Source organism: Aethalodelphis obliquidens, unplaced genomic scaffold (genome assembly GCF_003676395.1).
Source record: "Aethalodelphis obliquidens isolate GAN/ISIS:26980383/991018 unplaced genomic scaffold, ASM367639v1 scaffold1, whole genome shotgun sequence".
NCBI lineage: Eukaryota > Metazoa > Chordata > Mammalia > Artiodactyla > Delphinidae > Aethalodelphis > Aethalodelphis obliquidens.
In genome coordinates this window covers 12,604,873-12,629,490 of record NW_020837945.1, presented here as the reverse complement: position 1 = coordinate 12,629,490, position 24,618 = coordinate 12,604,873, and the positions used below count along the sequence as shown (strand labels likewise).

General features: G+C 41.9%; 1 protein-coding gene across 1 annotated transcript; it reads right to left on the bottom strand.

Moving 5' to 3' along the window:
* Positions 1–798: 798 nt before the first annotated feature.
* On the bottom strand, positions 799–11,709 carry MIS18A (MIS18 kinetochore protein A). Its single transcript, XM_027101321.1, has 5 exons — positions 11,331–11,709; positions 7,482–7,548; positions 5,111–5,233; positions 2,470–2,566; positions 799–1,886 (listed from the first exon to the last, which is right to left on the bottom strand). Exons 1-5 carry the CDS (start codon positions 11,671–11,673, stop codon positions 1,806–1,808), a joined length of 711 nt encoding a protein of 236 aa, XP_026957122.1. The 5' UTR covers positions 11,674–11,709; the 3' UTR covers positions 799–1,805.
* Positions 11,710–24,618: the final 12,909 nt, after the last annotated feature.

Below are 24,618 nucleotides of genomic sequence, written 5' to 3'. Positions count from 1 at the left end.
CTCTCTCTCCCATGGTGATAGCAAGGCCATCCCTTCAGTGACATCACGGCAGAAGCCAGATACGGACTGTGCCTTACAAGGAGATATATATTTTATAAATATATATTATATATATAAATATATATATTTCCTGGGATTTGCTTTTAGATGCTTCAGCAAAGACCCTGTGATACGAATGTGTGCGAGCTCTCCACCTGCACCCCAGGGACGGGTAGTTAACTTCATCTGAAGGACCCCAACTGGAGATAAAATTCCAGGGGTGGCGAATTTGCAGGGAAACACTAATGAAAGGCCCACACTTGAGAAGCCACAAAGGCACTTGGGCTGTTTATTTCCCAAACCACCACAGAGGCTTGCTTAGCACTGTGGATATTAGAAATTACTCTTCATTGGTGAAATGAGTAGTTTTCAAGATGTATGGATTAGCTAGAAATTCTGCCCCAGAATGAACAGGGTAAAAGGAATTAGGGAGCCAAACTGCCTACCTCTTTGGAATGGCCCTGAAAGTGACTGTTGGAGAATTCTGTTACCCGTGCAAGCAGAAAGTTAGCTGAATCTCGCTGTTAAAATACTCTCCCATCTGTTCTAAATGAACATCCACGCAAGTGCCACCGAAGCACCTAAAAGGACAGGCCCCTGGGACTTCCTCAAGCTCACTGAGGCAGGATGACTGTTTTGTTGCCAGCAGGTGTTGAGAAGAGACCTGGACGGCTCCCTGATTTCAAATTATTAGAGGCTGCTGACAGATACATCAAAAAAGAACTCAATAATTGTGAATGATCGATGATCGAGTCAATGTGACTTGGGAACTTTTATATGACAACTTTAAGTCTCCTCAGACACAATCAGGGCAGTTCTCAAACATGCTGAGTACTAACATTATGCGGCCTCATGTCCACTCGAAAGCAGAGACGGCCTGGGGAAACGTGGGGTTACCTTGACGGTCCTAAGCTGGACCCTCACGCTGCCATGCCCAGTATATGTGTAGAGTTCATGACACCAGGATTTCTGAGCTCAGGTAAATAACTGTTTTGGAAAAATCAACTGTAAAGCACTTTGTTTTAATCTTTATTTTCTCCCTCATTATAAAAACAACATGTGCTTACTCTACGTCTTACATTATAGAAAACTGGAAAACTGAAAACTTCCCCAGAACCCCACCCTCAGAAATGATTACTACTCTTTTTGGTAAATATTCTGCCAGGTTTTTTTGGCATACAGTAGTAAATAAACAGGATCAAGTGGAATTCTACCGCCACTAGAATACGTGCTATTCTGCTCTCGTGTAAGGTTTTGAATAGTTCTGACAAATAACTCAACTGGCCAGTTTCTCCACAGAGCTGTACGCATTAGTTTTCAGAGGAGATTCAACCACACAGTGGGTGGGAAAACTTCTAAGATTTTCTTACCACTCAATATTAAATACTGTTCGAAGTAATAAAGGTGAAATAAAGTTTTAAAAAAATAAGAAATAAAGAATAACGAATTTGGTACTGAGGAGAAAACCGTTCAGAAAATTATGGCGGTTTATCAAAATAAAAACTACTAAATTTCACTTCCAGGAAGTATCACGACTTTAAAATTGGAATTTAGGAAACAATCATCTTTTTACCATCAAATACAGCTGGAAAAGTAATTCTACAATTCTTCTCATTTGATCAGTTGATCAGTTCAAGAGAATGTAAAGTACATGACCATTTTGAATTCTTTCAGTTCTAAGTGAAGTAAGTTATAACAAGAATTGCTACATATGAAACAACTGTCCATCAGCGAAGGACTCCAGAACGGGAGACTTGGAACAGATTTCAGCTTTTGCAGCTGGTAAAGGGCAATTTTGATTCAACCTCCCAAAGCTTTGTTTGCAATGCTGTCAAAACATCTTCCATCTATTGAATTGAAATAAGAATATAAAAAAAAAATACATGATTAAAATCATACATGGTTAAATACGATGAAAATATTCATCATTAATACAATTTCTGAATATGTTATGCATTACACACAGATAGTAAGTATTTAACAGAATTCCATTTAAATAAGACATAAGTTTATTAACAGTAGTTCTCAACCTCTAATCTGTAGCTTTTTTATACATTCATCACTATCTTGCCTATCTGTGAGAGGATGTTAACATTCAAAAACAAGGCTATTTTTACCGTGAAATAATGATTTAAGAAGATATATTTCTATTTTAATAGTTTTAGAATATATACTACTTTGATTTTAGTATGAAATGTCTTCTTTATTATTTTTTTGATATAGCTTTAGCTTAATTTGTAGTTTGGCTCCCCCCAAAATCAACTTTACTAACAACTGAAATAAATAAGTAAGAATAAAATAAGCACTCTCTTACCATGAAAGTGCTAAGGTCAAAACAGAAAAGACATTAAGGATTATTCGCGGAGGAGCACTTGATCACTGACTGGAAGTTGTTCATACAAAGACACAAAAAGTGCAGAACAAGATTACCTGCTTCAGAGATTTTTCTATTTCAACTCGGCTCTCAAGATTAAAAAGCTCTTTATCTTCTGACACAATTTGCTTTTCAGAGGACCCTAAAACATAACTGAAGTATAATAACAGTACAGAGTTAAAACGTGAAAAGGGAGTAAATATAAAATTTACATGAATAATATTAAGGGAATTCCCTGGTGGTCCAATGGTTAGGGCTCTGCGCTTCCACTGTAGGGGACACAGGTTCGATCCCTGGTCGGGGAACTATGATCCCACATGCAGTGCAGCGCAGCCATAAGTAAGTAAGTAAATAAATAAATACAAAAAATAATGATATTAAAACTTGAATATGTATATCAAACTATATATTAGTACCAAGTAAACACATAAAACAACTACTTTTGTTAATAGCAACCTACATAGGAAGCTGAACTACATGAAATCATGTTTTTCTCCATAACAGCTTTGTCCGAGAGCCCTACATATTTCCCAATATTATAAGTATTTTGTTATTGGAAATCAATGTCGTCTGTAGTAAGTTGGGTGGCAAAACATTACCACTCATGGTTCAAAATTCTGTTTTAAAAGATCCTGAAGAAGCCACTGCTTTATATCACTTTTTTTTTTTTTTTTTAATGTAACTTCTCAGGAACGTGTGCATTTTCAAGTTTGACTTTTAGTATATAATTTGTGTAGTCAACTCTTGATTACCTAGATTTGGGCAACTTCAACAGTTATCCTGTAACTTATGTTTTGCTCCACTCTCTGGGGTGATGAGATGCTGTGGTTTAGAAAATACAAAGAACAGAAAAATTGGCCTGGTAATGGAAGGAAAAGAGGCCCAGCTTTGGTAACAAATAAATCTAAACAGTAGGGAAGGAGGTGCTGGTATTTCTCAAAGAAAGAAACTTGACTCTTTTGCGTTTCTTTAGTAGAAGTCTTTCCTTACATGTTAACGACTTCAATATGTCCCTTCTTTTGTCAAATAAGAACAGTCTTCTCTTGGAAACCCAAGATTAAATTGATTAAATTTCTGAAAAATGACATGGGAGGCAAAATTGCAGAAGGCAATTAATATCCTGTTTAGAAAAGAAAAATGAGATGGGGGGAAAAAATTAAACGGTATTGAGTAATTTATAACACTGTAAATAAACATTACAGAGGGCATCCACTTCTAAAACAAACCAGGTTCCTCGTCATTAAAATTCTGCCCCAAGAGGTATTCAATTGCTCGGGAAAAAACAGCTTCAATACTATGCCCCTCTATGGAGAAATCTTCCACACATTTTCTTTTATACAGATATGCATCACTTTTAAAGTTTTGTACCAACCGTACTGAAGAGTTCACGTTGTTTATACCTGTACTCTCCCCCACATAATTCTCACAAATCTTAGTAGAGTTCTCATGGAGATTAAGGGAGCAGTTGTTTGGGCCTGGGTCTTCTATTTAAAACCAAAACAGATCGGATCCCTCTCTAGGCAGGCCTGCCTGCTTTACGTCAATGAGCAGTGCTTGCTATACTATTCTCTTGTGTAAGGAATATAAAAAGTTTGCAGATTTTATCATTTTGACCTAAACCTGTCTAGTTTCAAAGAAGGTGGCAAAACTGCAGTCATCAAAGAATAATTAAATGAAAAATTATAAGAAGAAAAATACTGTTTTAAATTCTTTAAAGAGAAACGAAATACCTCGAGTAATGAAAGTGTAGGCATTTTTTTTTTTCTTCTTAAATTGTTCTTCTTTCCTGATACTTAAGGTTTCCTAGGCATCTTTAAAATCTTAAGGGTTACATCTTTTCCAGGATAAGTGAAAATACACTGGGGTCAACTGATTGTTTCCTGTTTTAAAAAGGCTAGTGAATTAGAGGGCCATTAAGATATCTGTCATCAGACCCTAATTCACCTGGTCTCCTCACGCTTTTTAGAAGTCTTGAAAAATGAAGGTACTTCCTTGCATCTCTCAAAACAAGCAGACAATTATCTACCACCCTCAAGGAAATAGCTGGACTTTGTATTTCTACTTTTCCAGAACACCAAAGGGACTTCTTTCCTGACCATTTCTGTCCTATTTCTTTATGATATTCTAGGAGACTAAAAACTAGAGGGAAAAATAAAATGGACAAAATATATTGATCCACACAATGGCTTTTAAAAAAAATCCTATTAAACTAAATTCGATTGTTAAGAAAAACAACGTATTTTTACTCTGAAAAATGTTCTCAGTGTTTTCTCCTACAATTTAGAATGACAGATTTTTCCAATAGCAAATAAATCGGGTCCAAACAAAAAATCACTAGCAGGGCTTCCCTGGTGGTGCAGTGGTTGAGAGTCCGCCTGCCGATGCAGGGGACACGGGTTCGTGCCCCGGTCCGGGAAGATCCCACATGCCGCGGAGCAGCTGGGCCCGTGAGCCATGGCCGCTGAGCCTGCGCGTCCGGAGCCTGTGCTCCGCAACGGGAGAGGCCACAACAGTGAGAGGCCCGCGTACCGCAAAAAAAAAAAAAAAAAAAAAAAATCACTAGCTTTATTGTCAGAAGTTACTTAAAAATATATTTTAACCAGTGTTGATTTAGTTTCGATGTTTTCATACCAATTTCTCTGGAAGCAAGTTTCTGAGAGTTCATTTATGAGCTATTCATTTATACATCAAACTTACCTTTCAATGGCTTCGACACTGAGACAGAACAAGTCCCTCTTGTAGTCTAGATTCTTGGGTGTGCACCTGTATACGTAGCCGAGGTTGAGTGAACATCCTGCGCAGTACAAAGTCTCCAGGATGCTGCAACAAGAAATGCCACTGCTTTAGCAACTGGTTATAACAAAAATCCCATTGTTGAGATCCATAAACACCTGAACATTTAAGTTGCTAAAGTATGTTATTCTGACCCTACTAAGTCATATGTACAGAAGAAGGAAAAAAATGATAGTAAGATGCTTACATCAGAAATGTAGACAGTCGCCTCCAGGCGGCACTGCCTTAGGTATCCAGTGACAAAGGGAATGTACAAAAGTGACAAGAACAGGTAGTGTTTTCCTAGAATGCAAATGCAAATTTCCTAGAATGCAAATGCCTCAATTCAGTATTAAGAAAAATTAACTAAAATTTTGGAATAAGACAAAAAGATTCTACATGTCCTTGTAATGTTATATTGTCCACCAAGGATCATTAGCATTCTGGGGAAGGGATAGGCAAATTTTTTTCTGTAATGATCCAGAGAACAAATATTTTAGGCTCTCAGGCCAGATGGTGTCTGCTGCAACTACTTGCCTCTACCACTGTTAGCACAGAAGCCGCCACAGATAACACATAACTGATCTGTGTCCCAATAACAATGTATTTACAAAAACAGGCGCTTGGGACTTCCCTGGCAGTCCAGTGGTTGAGACTTCGCCTTCCAGTGCAGGGGGTGCGGGTTTGATCCCTGGTGGGGGAACTAAGATCCCACATGCCTCGGGGCCAGAAAACCAAAACATAAAACACAAGCAATATTGTAACAAATTCAATAAAGACTTTAAAAATGGTCCACGTCAAAAAAAAAAATCTTAAAAATAAAAACAAACAAACTGGTGCTTGGCCCATGGGCCATAGTTTGGCATAAAGGATGGGTTCAGGTGATACAAGTAAATAGGACTTAGAAACACTGGTTCAGAGCGAGAGTCAATTCCCTTTTCAATTCTCTAACAATCCTGATTATATATAAAGAGAAGAAAGTCTCAGTCTGCTGCTAGAATGTCTTTAACCTGCATCTCACAGTTGCAAATCTTTTAACAGTAGGAGAACAGACCTCAGGCTCAGAACCAGCCAGGCAATACTATCTCAGCTAGAATTTAATAACATGTGTTTTCAGTGTAATTACCTTCACAGTTACTTTCCAGTTACAGCAAATGACACATTTATGGCAGTAATATAAAGATTCCTTTTTAAATAAATTTAAATAAAAATTAGGAGTCAGTTTAATGAAAAATATTAAGTACATGATAGCACAGCTGTTACACGGATATGGCAAAAATGGTAAAGCTGACGTCAAAATGACCAGAGCTGGGAAGTAGAGTACACTCTGCAGGAAACAAAGACAAATAACAAAGCATCATCCTCGCCCTTACTAATCAGTCCTGCATCCTGAGTGAAGCTGGAACCTCCTCAGGCCTTGCTTTCTTCATCTACAAAATGAGAAATGATCTAAGGCTGGGTTCTCCAAATTTTAATCACCAGTATGCCAACAGTACAATTTTTGTTATATCCACATACTACCTGTCCTATTATGAATTTAATTCTCCTTAAAGAGAGTCATTTTTTAAATTAAAATACACTTCATTTGAATGGGACAATCTAACGTTACTAAAATTAAAAGCCAACATTTTAAAATAAAAAATATATATGATCATTAATTTCTGTTCAACTGCCTGTGTCCCACGTATTCATATACATCCGTATGACACGTTTCGGGCAACAATACTAGAAGGCAGAGCTTCCCATTCAGTTTGCTGAGGACGCCCCTTGCAGCAGATGCGTGGCAGGTACAGCAAGATTCTGACCACTTCAACCATTGGAGTGGCAGCACAGGGCCTGCGAGTGCTGGAGGCCCCATGCTGCTGTTCCTGCAGCCCTGTCTGTTTACCTCAATAGGCCGTATATGTGTGTATGCATGACCTTAGCATTTTCTATGGGCGCCATGGCATGAAAAAGGTAGGGAGCGTTCATCTAAAGCATCCTTGGGCTTGGAGATTCCATGATACAGATATTTTCCTTTTCTATTTTTATTTTCGATTTTCTTCACGACAAGCGCAAACACCCAAAAAGGGAGTGTCAGAATGTGCCCTGAGAGGTTTAGAAACGCTTCCATCTCATGTCTAAAGGAGACCACCAGCACTCAAGAATTGGTATATCAGAATAACTGATTTTACACTGATTACCACGAAAAAAGTTTTATCCCAAATCTTACTGCTGATGGTCTCCTTAAAGACTTTTATTTGAAAAATAAACATTTTCGCTAATGTACATATCACATAGATATAGCCTTACTCACCAACCATTTTCATTTTTACGTTTGGATAGTATCTGTTCCTTATCCACAGAAACATTACAGGAAACACCTAGAAAGAAGAAAGTAACAATAATTTCTTAATGCCGTTTGTTACAACACACACGCAGACATTGAGAGAACTTCTAATTCAACTTTTATTTTAGAACCCAGAAGGCCAGAAAAAAAAAAAGGCTCAAAAGTCCCACACACGGGGTAGTTTAAGACTAAATGTACAGGGTCTTCTGGAAAAAGAGAGCAGAATAAGAGGTAATTCCTTCCATTCCCAGAAAACTCTGAAATTAACAAAGTGAATAAAATTAGGAAGAAAAAAATCCAACTGACGGTAAAATTTGGGACAATTAGAACCTCAAATCACAGACTATCAAGAACATCCGCCAGACACAGTAAAACTGGGATCAACCCAAGGAAGAGGCTAAAAGCCTGTGCGTACATCTCCAGATCTCACACGCAGAGCTTGTTTCTCTAGAAGTAACTGAGAGGGTCCTCAGGAGCTCAGCCCAAAACCTTTTAGACCACAACCTGGACAGGGGTCACAGCTGAACCCTAGAAGCAGCAGGAAACATTCCCGTTTCCCAAGTTCAGAACACACTAAAGGTGGGGGAATCGGGAGCAGAGGGACATGAAGAAAGGACAGCAGACCTACAATGGCCAGAACAGACTCTCGATTTCACCTCCTCTACAGTCTACCTTAACTCAGTAAATTCCACTTCCATCTACCCATCGCTCAAATCAGAAACCGGTATCACCCCTGAGTCACTGTCTCCTTACACTTCTCCCCGCAGAGACACTCCACAGATAAACCCTGTCAATTCTACCTCACAACCCTCACTCCAGCCCCCAGACCACCTCCACCTCCTCTGGCTGGACGGCTGCACTAGTTCCTCACTGACCTGCCCACTTCCATGCTGCTTCTTCTCTTCAGTGCATCCTCCAAAGAAAAGACTGGGTCATATCACTCTCCTGCTTAAACAACAACTCATGCACTAGAATAGATTCTCATTCCATAGAACAGCCTACAAGGCCCTAAATTTTCTGGCCCCTTCCTTCCTCCCTAAATCTTATCTTTAATCTACCATTTGGTCTCGCTAGCCTCAAGGCCCTTGCACTAGCTGCTCCCTGTGCCTGGAAAAAGCAAAGAGCATGACACCAGAACTGAACATGCAGCCAAGTTGACATTCCTGTATAAAGACAACAGAAAGACATTTTCAAGCGCTCAAACTTGAAGTTTTCTTGGGGATGGGAAAACCACTGGTGAAGATTAATCAAATAAACAACACAGGAATGAGAAAGCTATTAATAAGCCTTCTTATTATTAATAAGAGTCCTGGACTTCAGAAATAAGTTCATAGAAACATTGTATTAAAGCTAAAGGACGATGCTATGGCTACGGAACAGTATGTAAATGTTATAAACCTTGACAAAGTAAAAACAATTAAACTAACTCCAGTTGGAGCAGGGAGGGGAATGGAAATTAATCCAACATTCATTTTCTAATCTTTCACTGGGAGGAAGGGGGGAGGGTGTTAAATCAATTTGTCTAAAGCTGATAAAAAAGGATATTTATATATACTTTTTAAATTTTAAAAACTACTGGTATAGACAAACTAAATAACAGAATAGTGTTTTCATAGATAAAACAAAAGCGCCCACGTGATAAAGGAGAGAAAAGACGTAAAAACAGAAAGGATGGTAAAGATTTAGCACCAAACATATCAATATTATTTCTTAAAAATAACCTAAATGTCAATGACATTTATGTCAATGACATAAACTCACCTACTAAAAGGAAGAGCTTCTCCTACTGTATCAAAATCAACCCAAATACATACATGTTGTTCTAATGGTGGCAACACTGGGAAAAAACCCAGACCTCTGTCAACAGGGGCAGACTGGGAGGATGAATGGCATCTCCATTAAAGATATCACTTACGTGGTGCTTCCTGTGTCTTCTGAGCATATGACACACATCAACTCACTTAATCCTCCTAATCACCCCATTAAGTATTATCCCCATTTTTACAGAGGAGAAAACTGAGGCACAGAGAGACTAAGTAGCTTGCCCAAAAAGACACAGCTAGTAAGTGGCAGGCCAAGATTCAAACCCATGCAGTTGAGGTCCATGATCTATACTGCCTCTCAGCAGGGGTACAACAAGAAGCTATTAAAAACGTGAAGTATATCTATATGCACTAATATGGAAAAATACTCAGAATATATGTGCAGAATAAAAAAGTAAGGATGCTTAACAGTATAAATAATATAATCTCAAGTATGTTTTGAAAAATTTACATCTTTAGGGAATTCCAAAAAATTTACATATTTAAACATGCTCATACATGCACGGAGAGTATCTGGAAGTATAAATGAGAATAAAGCATGTTGAACTCTCGGGACATGAGAGTGTCAGCATTGGGGGATAAATCCTTTTGCATTGATTTTAATAGCTGCAAAGGGTTAATCTCAATGAATTGTATGGGAAATGTATGTTCTTAGGCTTTTGTTTAACAACTGAAAGGGACTATCGTTAATTGCATCCTTAAGGAAAAGAGGTTCCAAAAAGTTTCAGGTTAACAGGTGGACACTGCTGTCCTCCTTTCTTCCCAATATATCCCAGGAAGGAAAACATTCCACAAATGTCAACGAATCGGTGGTGAATTTCTGCCATAAAATATTTACAGAATTCAAACAGAGCATAAATTTCATCTTGAAAACCACAAGTCCAAAAAGAACATACATTTTTACACCAACTCAGAAAAAATATGTGAACCACTCCCCTATACAAATACTATGAAAACAACAAAGCCAGGAAACGTTGGGGAAACATAAAGGTTTCAAAAGATACTGGCTCTACCAGTTACCTGTATGTTTACTACATCCTCCTTCCTCTCCAATTTTGATAGGATTGTTGGTGCTTTTATTGCAAGTCTCCTTTAATTTTTTTGATACCATTATGTTCTGTCAACTCTACGGTTGTTAACACTTCAGACGGTAAAGGTGTCCGCTGATACAACTATGAAGACTTGAGAAATCAACCCTGACATCCCCCGAAGGAAGCACGCAGCTGAAAAGCTTAATGTCCTAAACCATTAACAATACTATTTACCGATTAACAGCCCGCTAAATTCTATGAGGCGTAACACAGAATATCTACACCCTAAATGCTTACAACCTAGTTGGTCATTTTTTTCTAAGTAATGCTCACGACGACACTGATTCATCCACTGCTCTTCCGGGACGGGGGAACCTCAGAAAAGAACCTGTCACTCGTGAGTCCAAGGTGCAGGGATGACTCTCCTCCTCCCCTTTTTCTGGGACAGCTCACCGTCTCAGATTTTTCTGCTTTTAAAGACCCTGGGAGGGTCTTCCGTGGTGGCGCAGCGGTTAAGAATCTGCCTGCCAATGCAGGGAACTCGGGTTCGAGCCCTTGTCCGGGAAGATCCCACGTGCCGCGGAGCAACTAAGCCTGTGTGCCACACTACTGAGCCTGCACTCTGGAACCCGCGAGCCACAACTACTGAACCCATATGCCACAACTACTGAAGACCGCGCGCCTAGAGCCCGTGCTCCGCAACAAGACAAGCCCCTGCAATGAGAAGCCCGCGCACCGCAACAAAGAGTAGCCCCCGCTCGCCCCAACTAGAGAATGCCCACGTGCAGCAACGAAAAACCCAACGCGGCCAAAAATAAATAAATTTATTAAAAATAAACAAATAAATATAAATAAAGACCCTGGGAGGCCCCGAAACACCTCCGCCTCCTCCGGGGCCGCCCAGGTGCGGCACACCCGGGAAGAAGGCGGTCCTAAGTCCTAAGCCCCCCGCCCGAACTGACAGCGCAGCAGGATGCAGTTGGTGTCTTCCTGGCTCGTCACCCAGCTCAGCGAGTCGCCCAGCGGCCGCCGGCAACCAGAGCACAGAAACACCAGCGGCCTGTCCTCCTCCTCCGCCGGCTCCGCAGTCTCCTCGCGCCGCGTCCTTTCTGTGCTGGCCACCGACGCGTCCCCGCTCACGCAGCTCCACATGCTCGCCCACTTCTGCAGCAGCTGGTGGCGGCTCGAGTCTTCTGAGAGCCGCTTGCCTAAGAGCGAGGAGTTGCCCCACTTGCCCTTGTCGCCACACGCACAGCTAGTAGAGGAGCATGTTTTGCAACAAGCCTGAGACCAAGAACCCGCCATTACCTACAAATTGCCTGCGCCGCGGAGGGTCACGGGAAAAACGCCGTTGCGCGTGCGCGAGGCGGGGCGAGGCGGCGCAGGGGGAGGGGGGAGGGGCGGCAGGCAGCCTGGGAGCGCGCTTGCTCGCGGTGGAGCGGGGCCTGGCGGGGGAGTCACTGCGCCTGCGTCGCGCTTTCCAGCTTTAGGAAATTGAGGCTGCCCGAGATCCGCTCGCTAGGCTGCCTGGGGAGAGAGTGCAGCCTCTTACATAGGAGGGGAAGCGTCTTTGAAAAAGTTAGTCCCACCGAACTACATTACCAGCCCCTCACGGAGACCTTGGCAATGGTTACGAAAGAGAGTATGCCGCCTATACACCACTCAGAGATAGAGGAGTTGGGGCGCAGTCCTGCTTTCTCCGGCCTCCTCCCTCTATGTTTCTGTGGCTACAGCCCCTCAAATTTAGCGTGCCTGAGAGTCACCTGGGAGCTGGATGGGACACAGGTTTCTGAGCCCCACTGTGGACTGAAAAAACAAGGCACGACTTAAAAGTTGAGAATTATGTTTTATGTGGTGGATTCGCTGAGGACTTCAGCCCAGGAGGCAGCCTGTCAGATAGTTGGGAGGGACTGCTCCAAAGAGGTAAGGAAGGAGCCAGGATACATAGGAGATTTTGGAAAAACAAACAAGTCAACAACAACAACAAAAACAGGTAGTTGGAACATGAGATGATGTTGTCTTTTTTAAATTTTTTTTTTATTTATTATTTATTTTGGCTCTGCCGGGTCTTAGTTGCGGCACGCGGCACATGGGATCTTTAGTTGTGGCCTGAGACTGACCTTCATGGTTGTGGCTTTAGTTGTGGCATACGGACTCTTAAGTTGTGGCATGCGAACACTTAGTTGCGGCATGCATGCGGGATCTGGTTCCCTGACCAGGGATCAAACCCGGGCCCCCTGCACTGGGAGCGTGGAGTCTTACGCACTGGACCACGAGGGAAGTCCCAAATGATCACTGTTAATTAAAGAAAACCAGACATCTGAAGTTAATGAATTTAGCACTTTTTTGTATATGGGAAGATGCAAGAATCTGGGCTCATTGAAATCAGGACTGCTACAGTGGCTGATGGCTCGATAGCCAAAACATCCTTTGTTTACTCGTATGGCAGGCACCATTCTTCGTCCACACCCCCTTCACAGATTCTCCATCAATAGGTCAGGATGGGCCCCAGAATTTGCTTAACAGGCTCCTGGGTGATGCAGATGCTGTCAGTCGGGGCACCTCCACTTTTGGTTGCCACTGCTTTAGTTTGTCTGCCTAACTTCCTTGAGGTGGAGAAAGCAAGGGTTGTTGGGGAGCCACCCTGTCACGTGTTCCTTTTATGCATTGTTATTGCTCTAACGAGACCCCGGAAAGGGCCCCAGATCACTCAGACTAGCACTGCAAGGACAAGCTGGAAAGGTGGGTGTGGGCAGCAGTGGTGTCGCTGGAAAGCATGGAAGTGCCTCTGCTGTCTGGATCTGCGAGCCCCTCGACCCTTGCACCAAGTGAGCATTCCTTCTGTCTGGTAAGGACAGCCTTCCTCAGCTGCCCCAGAAAGCCGGCCTCTGACTTTAAAGCACCACAGGTTAGGACAGGAAAGGATGGTGGGAAATGGACCGGCTGCATCATGGACAACCTGGCGGCATATCTGGGAAGAAAGGAACCCCCAAGGTCCTATGTCTGTTCTTAGAATCCTTTGGGTGTGTCCTAAGTCACTGCCCACTTTGCTTGGTCAGGTCAACTATCTACCAAAAAATTTGCTTCCAACTTTAGTGCCTCTGGCCACCAGCAACAAGCAAAAACTTTGGAGTCAAAAGCCTTGGGTTGACCTAACCCTTCAGGAGGTATAACCGTGTAGGAAACCGGAAAGGCTACTTGCCTTCCCTGAGTCTAATTTTTCATGGTTTACGTGGGTCAGTACTGCAGTGGGGTTGTTATGGGGATCGTGATATAATGCATGAAAATACTTTATCTCTAGCTAACTGTGCCCATGTTCGTTAGTCTCCAAGTGGGAGAAAATTCTTCAGATATTTTAGGCTTTTATTTCACCCGTGGAATTGCCTTCCCTCCTCTGCTTCTTTTGTGGAGGCAAGCCTGACCTCGCAGGACTGCTGTTTTCAAGCACAATATCTCTGGTACAAGTAAATGGGTAATAACCTTGGACTTCAAGGGATAATCTCTTTGCCTCAGACTTTGGGTTCCTACTGGCAACATTAAATACTGTGGGATATCCCAGTAAGGAAGGAATGCAGAGCAGGGCTGCCTGATGACTTTCAGCGGTCCTAGAAATTTGTGCCTTGCTGGGCCCATTCCTCCTTTTAAATTTTTAAAACATTGTTTTAAAATAAATCATCATAATAATAATAGTTTACAACAGTATTGCTATAAAGATACATATGCAAATATTATACTTTAAAATATTTTATTTGACCTAAAAGTTCATTTGTTTCCTGCTGACTTCAAAATTCAAACATTTTCATAGGGCCCTAAAAATATCACAGGCCCTCAGCTTTGTGTCTAATGGAAAAGTCGTCCCCAAGGCAAAATAAACGCCTTTTAAAGTCATGAGTATGTTTGTATTACGAATATAAAATATTTAGATACCCACAAAATCACGTTTTATGTAGGGACAAAAAGAGATGCTTGGGTACGATGACCTTGGACTGGGTGGGTGTAATTTTTTTTTTTTTTTTTTTTTGTGAGGTATGCGGGCCTCTCACTGCTGTGGCCTCTCCCGTCGCGGAGCACAGGCTCCGGACGCGCAGGCTCAGCGGCCATGGCTCACGGGCCCAGCCGCTCCGCGGCATGTGGGATCCTCCTGGACCGGGGCACGAACCTATGTCCCCTGCATCGGCAGGCGGACTCTCAACCACTGCGCCACCAGGGAAGCCCTACCACCCTTCTTCTTAATTACACAACTAGGGGATGTGGGTAAGGCTGAGTCTAAGCCCCATCACCACCACGACCATCACCACCAATTCCAAGAATGTGTCCCCAGAGGTTTAACCCAATGGGGAGAACCCACGTCTCTCCCACAGTTACTGAGCAGGGATGGGTCCTACCCCAGGCTTAAGCCAATTGGCACACGGTGCTCCCCTGGCTTTAGGAATTGACTCGGGATAAGAACTTGACCTACGTTGTCAAATTTTATCCAGTCAGAGTAAATCCCAAGACTCTTGTTTAGTGGTTGAGGGAAGAGATATCCTCTTTGTTCGCTGGAAGCGCATACCCATGTTGTATGGCAAACACCTTGTAAACACAGATGGGCGGAACTGAGAGAATTACAGAGAAATGGAGCACGTGATGGCTGGACTTCTTCAATTATGTGAAATTCTCTTTATTCTCTTTATTGTGGAAGCCAGTCTGAACTGTTTTGTATCTTTTTACTACTAACTAAGAGCATGTGTAACAGTCTCTTACAGCCTGTTAAAATTGAGGTTTCGACTGAGAGTCCAAGATGAGGTAAAGATGACTTACCAGAATGTGTGAGACCCATTGCTTCTCCCACCCCACGCCCTGGAGGAATGTTCAGAGCGGATATTGGAGAGCTAATTCACTCCTGCCCTTAAACCTCCTCCCACATTTGGGGAATATTAGAGACTGGAGTAAGTGGTGACAGGGATGACTTCCTGAGCGTTTCTTTGGAGACTGGCTGGGTTGTAAGCTCCAGTCCTCTTCCCCAGATAGGGTGAAGGGTATCTGCCCACTTGCTTCAGTCTGGCTGAGAGGAGACTTCAAGGAACCATTCCCAGAGCCTGTGTGTCCCCAGATGTTTGCACACACAGTGGCCCGCAGGAGAATTCGGCAGTTGAGTTGTTTTGGGGGCGTGGGGGGGGGCACACAACAAAGGTGAGCCAGATAGGGACTTCCCTGATGGCACAGTGGTTAGGAATCCGCCTGCCAATGCAGGGGACACGGGTTCGAGCCCTGGTCCGGGAAGATCCCACATGCCACGGAGCAACTAAGCCCGTGCGCCACCACTACTGAGACTGCGCTCTAGAGCCCGCAAGCCACAGCTACTGAGCCTGCGTGCCACAACTACTGAGCCCACGCGCCTAGAGCCCATGCGCCGCAACAAGAGAAGCCTCCGCACTGAGAAGCCTGCGCACTGCAGCAAAGAGTAGCGCCCGCTCGCCACAACTAGAGAAAGCCTGCGTGCAGCAACGAAGACCCAACGCGGCCAAAAATAAATTAATTAAATTAATTAAACATTAAACAAAAAAAGGGTGAGCCAGATAGATTGTCAACTAGATACGAATTTTGCTGGTGGGAAGGTCACCTAGAATTTTAAGTTCTGCCCAAGAAGATGACCTGGAAGGATGAAGATTCTCCAACAGGGAGCATTCACGTGTGAAAGGGCCCCTGGAGAACCAGGGGGGCAGCAGCCCAAGGGGAGACTCCCCGCTCATGGGTGTGCAGCTGGGGGGTGGGGTACAGGGAGTTTCTGAGGGACCAGGAGAGAGAGCTGGTTCTAATCATGCCAGGCCAGAGGGTGCAAAACCAGGTTATGACAGAACCAGTTCAAGGGAAACTGCCCCGTCCCCTTTGTCCCCCACTTCAGTCTAGGAATGGGATCAGCAGGGGCCAGATGAGGTGTAAAAAGGAGCAGAGCCAGCCACGTGCCCTTCCCCCACTAGAGGCAGGAGCCCACTTGCACATCCTACCTGGGGGAGGGGGGTGATTCTTATGCTGGAGTCAGGATTGCAGTGTTGATTAATATCTTGGACTGAATGCTGTCATTTCATCATTGAGATTCTGTTTGCAGCTAAAGTGGCTGCAGAATTGTTTACTCCCTAAGTGGGAGGGTGGGGGAGTACTCAAATTCCCACAACTTGGGGAGGGTTGCTTTACAAAGTGTCAAATAACAAAGGTGGAGACTTCGTGGCAGGGGAAGACCTCAGGGATAGCAGGAACCTCGGTTAATAGCATTGGAACTGACACCACCCCTCCCTCAACCCACAGGTATGCAGGGAGGGAAGCAGAGTTAGGAAGAGCAGACCACCTTGAGAGGCTCACCCTTCCATCAAGGGAGGCAGCCAGCTGGGCTGACCTCCCAGGGAGGGAGACTGGAAATGAAATTCCTTGACCATGTTCTCATCCCTCCCTCCAGTTTCCTGCTGGAGCTCCCCATTGCCCAAATCCAACCGGAACCCAGAGGGCACGAAGCATATTGATGTGATCCGTACACATCAAGGTAGAGAGTGGATCTGGAGGGGCAACTGGAAGGAAACCCACACACAGCCCACCTTTGCCCAGGAGCACGGGAAGTCCATCCTCGCCAGATAAGTTCTTAGGGCATAATAGGAAGCAAAATTCAAAATAAGGTCTGTCTTGATTCTATCCTTCAGTCCATCTTTTTTTTTTAAAAAAAAATAAATTTATTTATTTATACTTATTTTTGCTGCGTTGTGTCTTCGTTGCCGCACACAGGCTTTCTCTCTTTGCTGCGAGCGGGGGCTACTCTTCGTTGTGGTGTGTGTGGGCTCCTCATTGCGGTGGCTTCTGTTGTTGCAGAGCATGGGCTCTAGGTGCGCAGGCTCAGTAGTTGTGGCTCGCGGGCTCTAGAGCGCAGGCTCAGTAACTGGTGCACAGGCTTAGTTGCTCTGCAACATGTGGGATCTTCCCAGACCAGGGCTCAAACCCATGTCCCCTGCATTGGCAGGCAGATTCTTAACCAATGTGCCACCAGGGAAGTCCCTATCCTTCAGTCCATCTTGCCCAACATACCAGTTACTTGGACTATCTGATTCAACCCTCATTTCTGGCTGGGTTTAAAAGACTTGGTGTAATTAACGGTCAAATGCTAGTCTAATTTAATATCTATGGCTAGCATTAGAGAAAGAGAAAGAGGTGAAGCAAGAAACTATAACTGGGGTAGAGAAGGAGGAACAGGAAAAGTGGGAGAAGAAATGCATGAGACCTTGACAGTTTTGATGGAAAAAATTGGACTTTTTAAAAGTGCTCTGGCAATGGGGAAAATCAGAAATTAATGACGTCTGATTACGATCAGGGACTAGATGTTAATTGCATGCACTTCCTTACACTTAACACATAGAATGACAATGAGGTGTGTATTGTGAGATGATCACGGAAAAAAGAAAAAAAAAAAAAAGAATGATAAAGAGGTGTGATGACAGGTCATCCGAGTCAGCCAGGTAGCCCCGTTAGTATTTAGGGAACTGGCTGCAGCTGCATTTGAAGAGTGTTTGGTCCAGCTCTTACCAGTAGAGAGGTGTCTGGGAGCCAACTTGTACTGCCCTCCCCGACTGGCACCAAGAGAAAGCCATGCCACGTAGTCAGCCCCCAGGGACCTTCTGCCACAATCAGAGCCTCCTTAGGGCGATCAGATACACTGTGGGAAAAGGGTGGTTAGGTATTTATATCTGTGTTCCAGGGGTGAAACAATAACTACAGGAATATGCTTCACCTTCTGAAAAATTCTCAGAGGCAGGATGTTCTTTAAATAGTTCTGTTTCCCTCTCCTAGTTAATGTGTGGAATCACGATTTTCCGGTCTTTAACAGAGATATTTAATTCTCATGCAAGTTAAAAAGGAATAAGGAGAAGAACTTGTGACTTTTCAGCAAAATCATGTGTTTGAGCTGGAAAAGAATCACAGAGATACTTCATCCTCATGAAGTATCCACAAATAGAAGAGTGAGATCTGATTTGTCTCAGAAGTCATGGGTCTGGCTGGTGGAAGAGAACGGTAGACATCCGGGCTGTTAGATGTCCAGCGCTCTTCCCCTTTCTCGGGAAAACTGTTTCCCCTTCCCCCCCAACAGCGTGGTTGTGGTAGGGCTTCCCATCTTGAGGGTCTTACCCGACTCCTGCCCCATCCCAGAGGTGGGCTCTCACCGGTCTCAGCCACCACCTTCCTGGCCACAGAGATTGGCTCTCGGTGAGCAGGTGTCAGAGCTAGAGCCTGTCCAAGTCCATCCCTGGAACTTTTCATGGCAAAGCTTGGAGGGAGAGTCCTCTGCTCACCCTTTCCTCTTGACTCATGATCCCAGAACTGTCATCAGCCATGTCCCCAGCTAGGTGGAACAGCCTGGCATGACACTGACCGTCAGAGAGAAGCAAGGTGTGAGGTGGAGATCAAGAGTAACAGCAGTATCCCGGTTCCCACCACACTCCCCCCCAGTTCTGCAGGCACCCCTCACAAAGTGTTCCCGTTACAACCCACTGGTGTTTAAGCTAGTTAGAATCAGGTTTCTGTTGCTTACTACCAAGAGTTGTGACTAATACACAGATTCCAGTCTAGAACCTCATCTTGACCCTAAATACAGCGGTCATACCACTACACCAAATCGTTGAAATTCAACACCATACATTTGATAATGCCTTGTAGTTTTCAAAATATAGTCCCTCAAGGGGGCTAACTCTGGAGAATTACAATATCAGGTAAGGGAAGAATATATTTCCAGTATCAAATTCTTAAGTCAGTCCCTGCTTTCTTTGCAAGCACCCCTTTGTTTCCCCCTAGTGCTTTTCATCTTTTTTTGTGTATAACCAGAGGAAGGTCTCAGTTAGGGAATAGTTTATAACACCCATACCAAACACCTAAACTCAACACAGACTGATCCAAAAGTAAAGATTGTAACTCCTGGATCGGGAATAATACTAGAGAGACCTTAAGTATCAAAGATATAAATTATGTATCTCTAAAGAGATTTGAGGCAATGTTGCATCCATGGTAGAAGGACTGGAAGATAACATTGAAGAAAATTCACAGAAAATACAGTAAAATAACTAAGAAATATATAAAGTGGGGGAAAAAGATGAGAGGCATAAGCTATCAGTCCAAGAGGTCCAACATCTGACTAACAGGTTGTTCAAACAGACAGGAAAGACAAAATAAAGGAGAACAAATAATCAAACGAATAATACAATATAATTTCTCAGAGCTAAAAGATATCACTCTTCAGACAGAAAGGATATACCAACTGCCCAGCACAAAGAATGAAATAATCTCACACCCGGACTTAGCATTGTAAAATACCAGAACTCCGACCTTCAGAAAAGATTCCAAAGTTTCACAGAAAAAAGAGGTGCAAGAATCAGAATGGTGTTAGACCTCTCATCAGCAACTCAATTTCAGAAGCTAGAAAGTTCAAAGTTCAGAGGTCAAATAATATTTCCATGGGAATTACCCACTTGAATCATGATCCATGTACTGTTGACATTTTCAGACATAACTGGACTTCAAAAATATTTCTTAAACATATCCTTTCTTATTCAAAAATGTGTTGCAACAAGAAATGTGAGAGCAAGGTCACAGTTAAAGAAAAGCAAATATTTAACATGTGAAGGGATTCTCCACCACCCTGATTTTTAAACTACACTGAAAACCAACAGCTCACCTATCAGTTTGATAAAATCCGCAAGTTTGACAACATAATCCCTTGCCCAGACTATTGTCTGGGAAAACAGGTAGTTTCCTACCTGATGAGAATGCAAGATATTATAACTTCTACAAAAAGGAATTGTCAACGTCTAACACAATTACATATGTATGTATCCCTTGACACAGAATTCTCACTTTCGGGAATCGATTCCAAAAATGCAATGACAAAAATATGATAAAAACATGAACCCAAGGTATCACAGCACTATCTGCAATAACAAAGACTGAAAACAACCCAAACAGCCACCAGCTGGAAACTGGATGGGTAAGTTGTCATATAGCTACACAAGGGCAGCATTATGTATCTGTAAAAAAGAAAAAGTATCTCTACGTGCCACGGAGAGATAAATTAAGTGAAAAAAAAGCAAGATAAAAAAAAATGTAGTTTGCTACTGCACATCGAAAAAGGGAGAAAGGGAAAGAATGAATATATATACATAGTTATTTATTTATTTTTAATTGAAGGATAAACCAAAAACAGTTTTTTCTAAAGTGCTTACTTGGGTGGAAAGTAACAGGAAGAGAGAAGAATAGAAGCTAGAGCTCTGTAGATACACCTTATTTTGTATATTTGATTTTGGAATCAGGTAAAAATTTTATAAATATTACATAATTATAAAACAAAATAAAAATTTTAAAGTGATCTCTAAATATTGCAATATTTAATATATTTAGTGATAGCATAACTTCATACAGAAGAACAATTTCAAGTGACTAAAACATGAAGTTGACTATACATATCTCGTAGGAGATACTCCAAGAACAGCAGCAACAGCAAAAAATACCCTGCCCCGGGTTTCCCTGGTGGCGTAGTGGTTGAGAGTCCGCCTGCCGATGCAGGGGACGCAGATTCGTGCCCCGGTCCAGGAAGATCCCACATGCCGCAGAGCGGCTGGGCCCGTGAGCCATGGCCGCTGGGCCTGCGCGTCCGGAACCTGTGCTCTGCAACGGGAGAGGCCACGGCAGTGAGAGGCCCGCGTACCACACACACACAAAAAAAAAAATACAACCCTGCCCCAATCCCCAAAAAGAGATCTAAAACTGTTTTCAGTAATCATGTTGTTGATATTAATATTATTATTCTGAGATTGTATGTGTATTGTATATTGAGTAATTATAATTATTTAGGGGAATAGAATTTGAAATTTTGGAAAAAAGAGATGCAGCTAAGAAAGTTAAAGTTAATTAAACCTCCACGGTGATGATTTTGAATTTAAAAATATCAGTATGAGAGAAAAGAAAATAATTAAAAACAGGAAAACAAGCACAACAAACAAACAAAATATAAGTATGAACTCATGATATTTTTACCTTAAAAAATAAATGTTTCCTAGCTCTCTACATTGACTCGGCCTGAGCACTGTAACCAATTCAGTAGCAATAAGCACCCTTAGCACCCAGATTATGGTGGCTAAATATTTCCTACTGAAAGAAACCAGGAGTCCTTGCAGAAATGGCTGAATCCATAATCTGGGGTAAGTAATGAGCCTGGAACATCTTGTCATTCCAGAAAGCAAAGAAGCTATAAAAACCAAAACAAAGCAAACTACTAATGTAACCAACATGAAGAGGCTCTCACTGTCCAAATACTGTATGAGGTAATTTGTGCATCAGTAAAGATAACAGCTGTAATGGATTGGAACACACAGGTTTAATTGCACGAGTTCACAGTGATTCAGAATAAAAACGAAAACAAACAAACAAAACCTCTCACTGTTCACTGCTAGAAGATGCTAGAAAATCCAACTATTATTTTGAAAACTGGCAAAATGAAAAAAAAGGAACGAAGGAAACAAACAAGTAAATCAAATATTTGTCCCACCTTGATATGAACTGTACCTCGAGTAACCAAATAGTTCATAAAGGAAGGGTTTCTTTGTTTGTTTTCTTTTTTGTTGTTGTTTCGTTTTGTTTTGTTTTTTTCAGAAGGATGGTAGCTAATGAGTGAAGAAGGAATAAAGAAATCACCATTTTTACAATGCTTAATGCGTTAAAGGATCTCACTGGCTGATCACATCACACAAAAAGACACAACTGGACACTGTGTCTCCTGAGTGTAGGACACCACACCACATATGAGGTATTCTTGCCAAAAAAAAAAATAAAAATTGAACGTAAATCTGATCCAGCCTCCAGATCTAACTTCACTTTCCAGGAAATACAGGGAATGGGGAACATGACTAAACCCACATGGGATCCAACTGGCAAACTCTTCAGGGCAAATAACTCATTTCCTCAACAAATAAATTCCAAATTAAATTTTTAAAAGTAGGAGGGAGAGGAAGCCTACAAATTTAGCAAGAGACTTCAGAGTCATTTCAACCAATTGCAACACATGCAACTTATTTGCTCCTGATTTGAGCAAATTAACTATAAAGAAATTATGAGACAAACTGGGAAAATCTTAACATTGACTAGATATTTGATGCAATTAACTACTATTCATTTTTAGTGGGATAACAGTATTATGGTTTTACTTAAAAAAAAATCCTCCTTCAGAGATACATACTAAAATATTTACAGATGAAATGATGTATTTAGGATTTGCTACACAATAGTCCAGAATCGGGGGAGTGGATGGAGCTACAGATGAAACTAAATTACCCACGACTTGATGGTTGTTGAAGTTGAGTGATGGTTCCACAGAGTTTTATAATACTATTCTTGCTGCTTTTGCAAAAGTTTGAAATTGTCTATGATAAAAATTTATTTCTTCAAGAGTCATGCAAAGTTTGTATTTACTCTGTTATATATCTATGCTTGTTTCAATATTAAAATGTAACTTTTTACCAGAAATCTTTGACAGCAATGGATACCCCAGACAGAAGTGCTGTGTTTACCTTAAGAATTTGTATACCCACAACATGACATTCTCTGCCCCACGTGGCAGGCTGAATAATAGCCCCCCACAACGTCCACACCTAATGCCTGGAACCATGTGAATACTACTCTTTATGGCAAAAGGGACTTTGCAGATGTGACTGAATTAAGGATTTTGAGATGGAGAGATTATCCTGGATTGTCTGGGTGGACGCAATGTCATATGCATCTTCATAAGTAGGAAAAGAGAGATTTGACTACATAAGAAGAAGGTGATGTGACAAAGGGATCAAGAGGAAAAAATGTATGGCGGGAACACAAGCTGGGGAATGAGAACAGCCTCCAGAAGCTGAAAAATGCAAGGAAACAGATTTCTCCAGAAAGGCCACCAGAAGGAACCAGTCTTGGCAACAGCTTGATTTTAGTCCCAGAACTCATTTTGAATTTCTGACTCCCAGGACTGTAAGATAATAAATCTGTGTTGTTTTCAGCCACCATGTCTGTGCTAATCTGTCATGGCAGCCGTAGGACATGAATACACCCAGTTTGCAAGTCCAAGGTGTCCTGGGCAGAGCTTGCAGGCTGCCCTACCTGCCTGTATCCCAGAAAATGGGGCTCCCAACACCTGAGTAGTGTATTGTAAGAATCGCAGAAAACACGGAACACAGTGGCCAGCTTAGGTCATTGTCCAGTAAATGTTTGTTCCCTCCTTTCTTCTCTTCCTTTACCTTCTCCCCTGTACTCGATCTGTAATCACAAGATAGCTAACAAGCATGCGCATTTCCTGTAAGAGAAAGCATTGAAGGAAAAACAACTTTACCTTCAAGTTTGGGGTTATAAATTAAAGTGAGAAGAAAAACAATACCAAATGTCAAGGTCTTCGAGGTATTTGTTAATATAAACATGTCATTATTATCTCGGAGAGCTGACCTTGATGGGAGTATTAGTTCCTACTTATGTCAAAGGGGAAAAAACTTTTTTTTAATCTGTTTTTCTACCAGGGCACTTTCATGGGTGTTTAAAAGTCAAGATTATTACCAGACCAATAAATTCATTTTTAACAATCTGAAGTGTGAATTCCAGTAATATACAGATGTGATTCCTTTAGACAGAGGAAATTGACTTAAGTGGGTTTTTGTTGTTGTTGTTGCTGTTGTTTTGAAATGGTCCTTTTACAGACAATTTATTTTATTTACAGGTCAGGTAAAATTTACGTACAGTGAAAAAGCATATATTATATCTTAAGTGCACAATTCAGTGTTTTGAAAAATGCATATGCTCATGTAACACATCTGTGTCAACAGAAAACAATTCTATCACACCCAGAAAGTTCCTTTGTGCCTCTTCCCAACCTCTCCCCAACTGCCATCCCCAGAAGCAACTAAAAAAATTTTTGGCATAGTTTTGCCCTTTTTTAGCATTTCACATATATGAAATATACTGGTTTTATTCGCATTTCCCTGATAGCTAATTCTATTAAGCACTTTTTAATGTGCTTATTGGCTATTCACATATCTTTGTGCAATTCAATTCAATTTTTTAATTGGTTTTTTTTATTATTGAGTATATATTCTGTATATAAATTCTTTATCAGATATATAACTTGTAAATGTTTTCTTCCAGTATGTGGCTTGCCTATTCATTTTCTGAATGGTCTTTTTTTTTTTTTTTTTTTTTTTTGCGGTTTGCGGGCCTCTCACT